This window comes from Oreochromis aureus, linkage group 19 (genome assembly GCF_013358895.1).
Source record: "Oreochromis aureus strain Israel breed Guangdong linkage group 19, ZZ_aureus, whole genome shotgun sequence".
Taxonomy (NCBI): Eukaryota; Metazoa; Chordata; class Actinopteri; order Cichliformes; family Cichlidae; genus Oreochromis; species Oreochromis aureus.
The window spans coordinates 2571514-2578196 of NC_052960.1; the positions used below are offsets into that span (position 1 = coordinate 2571514).

Here is a 6683-nt window from a genome sequence, read left to right on the forward strand (position 1 = left end):
GTGTCCGATGTGCTCGTCAGAGTGTGACAGTGTGTGAACGTTAGATAGATGCATATATACATAGACGCAGAAAAAGGTGCTTGTGTTAATGGGTGAGTGAGACATGTTGTATAAAGTGCTGAAATAGAACGAGTTAATTCTATTTAAATGGTTAAAAAGCAGGGCTGCCACGATTAGTTGACCAGTCACAATTACGTCGACTATCAAAATCGTTGAACACTAATTTAATAGTCAACGCGTTGTTTGAAGCTTTGTAAGATCCTGAAAAACGCAGGAATAAGCAGCAGGACTTAAGAGTGTATAAGAGACTGAAACAGAAGATGGAAGCACTGCATGTACAAGGATGCCAGCTGCCATTAAACCCCAAAGAAGAAGAAGCTGTGTCCGGTATCGTTGCTGTGTCCAAATTCAGGGGCCGCATCCTTCGGAGGCTGCATTTGTAGGCCGATTATGTAACAGGCTGTCCAGATTCGAAGACTCCTCCAAATGCGGCCGACAAATGTGTCCTCCTTTTCCCCAGATTTGAAGGATGGGTCGGGTGTATCCTTCGTGGCCCAACCTATTCCAGAATTCAGCCAATTCCAGTTTCCAACAATGGCGGCAGCTACATAGTTTTAATATTACTCTTATTACTCTTTCTGGGTCACAAAATAAACTTTTAAGATGTTTTCAGGCGAGAATGTAGCTGTGTAAACTTCAAATATCTGCTCAGTTTATCAAGACATCGCATATTTGCAAAAGTGCTCCGACATTTTCGGAGACGTCTGTTACCCACCAGCTCGATAGCTGACCGGGAGGTCGAGGCTCACTAGAGCCGGCGAGAACAGCGGACTCCCGGGACATCATTTTCAGACCCCCCGCAGTCTTTCGCTACTCAGGTTAAACATGATATATAAGTCACTTAGATAACTTAAAAAAGTTATTGTTTGGCTTTTTTTCAGTGTTTTATTTGTTCCTGAGTAAATCAGTTTGGCTGAGATTAAAGTTATAGTTTTTACACAGCTGAATAAACGTCACACAGAAAACTGATTAAACAGAAGTGTGAGACGGTCGAGAGTTTACTCCAGTGTCCTGTTATATTTTACATAGCAAGGAGCAGACGGCTGAGTTTATTAAACTCCACCAAGACAATCTGCAAATTTCATTAAAAGTTTAATAAACTATCATCTTGTCTTTATTTTTAGTTAGCAGTCCTGGTTTAACCCCATCCTGACATTCATATTTGAGGTTTCCTGGGAAATGTCTCTAAAACTTTAAATATTCAATAGAATATCAGTTTTTGATTTGACATTTTCTCACACAGCATTTTAAGTGGTATATTGTCTCTGTTTGTGCGTAAAGCCCAGTGGGCATCACAAGTTTCCATGACATCATGACTTTGCAGTATTATTGCCAGAGTTTGAGATTATTCGTGGATGTGTGAGTTAGGAGGCACAATTGGGTCCTGTTACCAGAGATGAGAAGAAGGTCATTGTTGGTAACTCTCACCGGAGAAATTCCTCCCATCCACCGAGAGCAACGTTATCAGCACAGCTACCTCATTATAAGACCTCGCTCTGCACCCGGGACCCCGAGGCCAGGAAGGATATTAAAGCTTAAAGAAAGTTGCTGACACGGCTGGAGAGGCCACTTTCAACATCAACACACAAAAAACATTCAAATCAACTAACTTGGCAGACTCAAATGGGCTCTGGACTGTAAATGACTTCACCTCTTCAGTGTGGGCCTTTTAAAGGAAATGCTGAAGTCAGAAGTCCCTTACACCTGATGCTAATGTGCTTGCATAATCAACAAGTTCTTATTCAACATTTTTGACTTTGTTTTGGCATCAAACTGGAAACAACTCTGAAACTATCCATACATATTCTGCATATGATTCAGACACACATCACTACACTCTTGATACATTTTATAAAAACCTTGATTATGTTTATAGATTGATTGAGGTGCAGAAATTTGCAAAGCAATCGCACATATTTAAATATGATTTCGCTCAGTTTGTTTTCTTTGGCAAAAGAAGAAGCGAGGATCACCTTTCCCTACACTTCCACCCTTCCTTCTGTGTAGTCTGACTTCTTCGTCCCTGTGTGCCAGCTCCTGTAATCCCCTTAGGCTCACCACCTGCAGCTGTCCTATTATGTAAAGTCAGGAAGGAGACGTTATAAGGGCTGACCAGACTGTCCTGCCTCAGACAGCTGAGCTTAGGTGCGCGAACACCCGGACAAACCCTCTATCTCAGTGGGTTTCCCGTCCTGGGAGTCCAGGGAGAGGAGCTTGAGAGAGAGACTGCCAAGAGTCATCTGGCCTTCAATTCATCTGATTTAGCAGGAAGACCAGCGTGGGAAGCTCAGATGTTTTTCAGACTCCCAAGACTCACTCCTGGCTACATCAGGCTGCTGCAGGTGAGTGCGAGCCTTTGTTAGGTTCTAAAGGTTTAAGGTGAGTATTTAAGAAAACAAGTTTTTCTTTTCTTAGATTTTATGTTTTACTGACAAATGCAAATAAAATAAGAAGTAGTGCTTTTGTCTGGGATTCATACAGGGGTTAGCATGCTCTCTCTGCCTCCAGAGGGAGGCTGATGAGAGAACTGCGGCAGTTCTGGGAGCAACTGCTGATAAAATGTTTGCAAGGTGCTGTTTTTATGGGTCCATGCAGAGTTTTATTGACAGATACAAAATCATACAGCACACTTGCTTCGCTAAGCCTCGTGCTGCTATTGTGCAGCCATTTTTCTGAGCATTGTCTCAACAGATTTGGTTGTGACAAGATGATGAAACACAGTGCTATCTTATTATATACGCACAGACCACAATATTTCCAGGCTGCTGTTCCTGTAATTGTAGAATGGCTTATATTTTAGCTCAATAGTAGTAGTGTTTATCACAAACAATAGAGAAATCCAAGCCTGCGACAGTCCATTGCATTGTAAGTGGAAATGGGAACTGGTTGAGCGAGCTACAGGAATGGCTTCTTAACTGCCTGTGACACAGCTCCATTAGAAACTATGAAGTTTCTATTATTTGCTCCTCCACGTGCTTTATAATTGTCAAAGGCCCACGGAGGAAATTGTCCATGTCGCAAAATAGATGAGCTTTTCGTTTGTCAAAAGAGACGAGCCACAATTTAGTAAATGAGAAAAGATGGAGTTTTAATCTCTCCAGGATTGCTGGGAGCACCAGCTGGAGCTGAGGTGTGCATGTTGTGCTTCGCTTATCGCATTTGTTACTTTTCTTTCAGACGCAGGCCTACCATAATGTGCCCGTGACGCCTCCGGCGGAGAAGACCGTGCCTGGTATGGCTATGCTGCTGGGAGCCGTTGGGATTGGGATGTGTGGCTACAGCTCCAAGCAGTTGGCCCTCTACCATCGGCCCTCTTCCCGTGTCCTGCAGTTGATCGGCACGCACACTGATGCCAGTGCAGTGGCACACAGGATCCCCGTCCTGGATGTGACTCGCCGGGCCGGTGCCTGCCAGGAGATCCCACCTCCCTCGTTTGTTGGCGACAAAGTTCCCTCAAATTAGTCTGTGGTGATAGTTTGGCTGACACCATAGGTTGAGTTCCGGTAACTACGCTCGGTCATGTCTAAGATTGTAGCTATGCAGGCCCATTGCACCAATGCGGCCCATGTGCTCTCTGAAGACATGCTGTTGTGGATATCTGACTGAACCTATGTGTTGGCGCGAAATAAGAAACAGTATCATGAAGAGATGTGGAGTTCAGTAACAATAGTTCACATTCTACTGGATTGGTTCACTTATTCACTAATAACTAGGCTGTTTAATGCACAGAGAGAGCACTAAGCAGCATGAATGATGGGATGAGTACGTAACTGGTGCTGGAACTTCCCAGAAACTGTGGCTGAATGTGGCTTGAATGAGCTAGCGTGACTAATTTGGAGGCATTGTGTGTCTTTTCGAGTACTGAGGTAAAAAGAGAGTGATGCTTGGCAGTGCTCCTCTGTACACAGATGGTTGGCATCTCTCTCTCTCTGACCTCCTTTCCATCTTTTCCCAGGCAGAAAGCCATGTGTAAGTGCTCGAGCAGCCCATCCTTGCCCATGACTTCAATTGATTTCCTCTGAGGAGGAGCAGGTGCCATCCATCAACAAGCCTTGGCATCTTTTGGTGTAGTCTGCATTGGCTGTCAATCAAAAGAGAGCGGTCGAAGACATAGGTTGGCTTTGGGGCTGAGTCAATAACCGGTGCGTCTATTCTGAGGACTTTCTCTGAGGATTGGGTCAGAGTGGTAAAGCAGAGGGTGCTTTTGTGGCTTGAAAACGTCTCTTTTATCAGAACAAAGTGGATCTGTTATCAAAGCCTGGGCCATGTAAACAACAATTGCACAAATACACTTTGCTGAGACACCGCAGGTGGCGGGTAAGCAAGGTAAAGTGGTGATTTCTGCAGGATAAGTCTGTGCCCTCCGTGGGGATTAACCCTGGTGGAAAACCATTCCTGGTGCACACACTCATTAACCTAATCTGGTATTAGAGGGTCAAGGACCCGTAAACAGTTCCTGTGCATCCAAACATTGTGCCATTCCCCCTGCAGTGTCCACCGTTTGTCTCACTGTCAGATATGGATGGACGAGTCTAGAGGTGGTGTTTTCATTCGTGTTAACACCAAAAAAATGTACCAGAGAGAGCAGAGCTGAGACTCGGCGAGACACTGAGCGTGGTTGAGAATGCGCGCTGTGCCTTATGGATTGCACAAGGTTATACTGTCGTCATTGACCGGCTCTTAAATTGAGCCAGGATACTGGAGATTTATCAGATATGGAGATGGTACAAGGTTTTATTTCTCATCAAGTAACAGAGGGAGGAGGACGCTCCCTGGCATTCTCCAAAGGAGGATGTAAGAAAGTTTAGTGTTTCGTCAGTTAGAGGTCAGCCAGACCTTGCAATCCACGTTCTCATAGCCAAAAAGCCACCCTTGTCTCTCTGCCAAATTGGACAAGTGGCTAGTTGTGGCAGGTTGGGAGTTTTTAATGCCCCAGTAGTGACCCACCAGTATTCTAGCACAGAGGGTCACCAACAAAATGGTCGTAATCCACTCAGGAGAGGGGGCTAATGGCTCCAACTGGCATCGGCTGTTGGACAGTTGCTCACCTTATTCTGGACTGAGGCTGACACCTATAAACAATTTCATAATTGGGTTATAAGGTTCTCAACAGAGCAGGAATGCTCTGGAGGAAATGTACAGAGTAAACCAAACAGATAGCGCTCAGAATTACAGACACGTTTGGCTAAAATGTTCTCCACCTGTTTGAAAATTCGGATCTGAAATAATTGGCCGTGCTTTCACTGAACTGCAGTCGCATTCAGGCATTGCACTCCTGGGAGTTTTGGAATCAATGTGGACATGGGCTGGAAGCTGTGTAATGCACCTAGCTGCTTTTGATGGATTCTCTTTATACTGCAACAGTGCACAGTGAGCACAGAGAACTGCGAAAACCTATTGATCTCAATAAGAGAGTGAAGGAGGAGAGCTTGTCTCCTCGCTGCAGCCAGTTCCTGTTTCACTCGGCATTGTGCAGTTTATGAGGAGTAACTGCCGAGATAGTGCACTGAATAATGGGGATGCTCGAAAACACGTTAGCGCTCGGATTAAAAATGCAAGGGATGTTTGAAAGCACAGTATTCATCTGTCAGCGTGCTGGATGTCACACATCAGCGCTCATCCATTAGCGTCTGTGAAGCTCTACAAACTTGACTTTAGCTGTGCCCATTAAAGGAGACTTTTGTTCTGTTAGTAAAGTCATTAATATTTAATGAAAAGATGTTGGACTAGATTTATGAAATAAAAGCACTTTAGTCACAGCTGCGGCTCAGATTGTTTCTGTGCAATTATGTGGGATGAAATTGTTCTTTTTGTACCAAGAAATAAATGTTTTAGTCAAGATTCAATTCATGCTGTTTTGGTGTAATTATGCTTCAAGAGATGTGACAGAATTTTACCACAGGAATCACGGCCCTGATGACCTAATCGTAAGATAAACTTGTGAAACTGCAGAGAGAGGATGAACGCTGATATCCTGGTACTGTGACAGACACTATGCATGCTATGCGGTAACGTGCAGTGCGAGACCAGAGGCTGTAGACAGACTCACACCGACCAGCACATGCTGCTTTTAAATATTTTACTCAAACACTTGTGGAGATACGTCACAGGGGCTCAACCCGCAACGCAGTTGTATTTAATATCTGATGAAGCCAGGCTCTTCCTCCTGTTTCACAAACTTTATTTGGAGAGAATTGTTGTTTTTGACTAAACACTGAAGCAAACCTGTCATCAGTGTGTGGTGGATTTTTGGGATTCTGCTAAACAACTAAGATCAGCGATGTTTCGCTCCTGGCAGTGATAGAAAGGTTACCAACAAATATCTCAACAATGTCATTTCCTGTGGAGTCACGATAAAAGTCAAACTATAGTTGGCCTTAAAAGCAGCTACGACCTACTTACAGATTATACAAACATCACTTCTTTATTATTAATGCAACAGTTTATCAGTGGGGCTCATAGCCCGTCCACGTTTACGTGCCACATTGTAGCATCAGTGTTGTGCAGGCTGAACGTTCAATAATGTGATAAAGTGTTCAGGTTTTTTTAAATAATAAAGAGTTCTTTGGTTTTCTGTCACAGTAGGGGGAAAGTGACCACAAATGAATAAATTAATACAAAAC

The 6683-nt window shown here is 44.0% G+C and overlaps 1 protein-coding gene across 1 annotated transcript; it reads left to right on the top strand.

Moving 5' to 3' along the window:
* The first annotated feature begins 2214 nt into the window (after window positions 1-2214).
* zgc:193593 (uncharacterized protein LOC564090 homolog) lies at window positions 2215-5881 on the top strand. Its single transcript, XM_039603670.1, has 2 exons — window positions 2215-2402; window positions 3238-5881. The coding sequence occupies exons 1-2, from the start codon at window positions 2352-2354 to the stop codon at window positions 3520-3522; spliced, it is 336 nt and encodes a 111-aa protein (XP_039459604.1). The 5' UTR covers window positions 2215-2351; the 3' UTR covers window positions 3523-5881.
* Window positions 5882-6683: the final 802 nt, after the last annotated feature.

Coding starts and splice junctions, on each gene's coding strand:
- zgc:193593 (XM_039603670.1), top strand. CDS start 2,352: ATGTTTTTCAGACTCCCAAGACTCACTCCTGGCTACATCAGGCTGCTG. Junction 2,403..3,237: donor GCTACATCAGGCTGCTGCAG/GTGAGTGCGAGC, acceptor CTTTTCTTTCAG/ACGCAGGCCTACCATAATGT.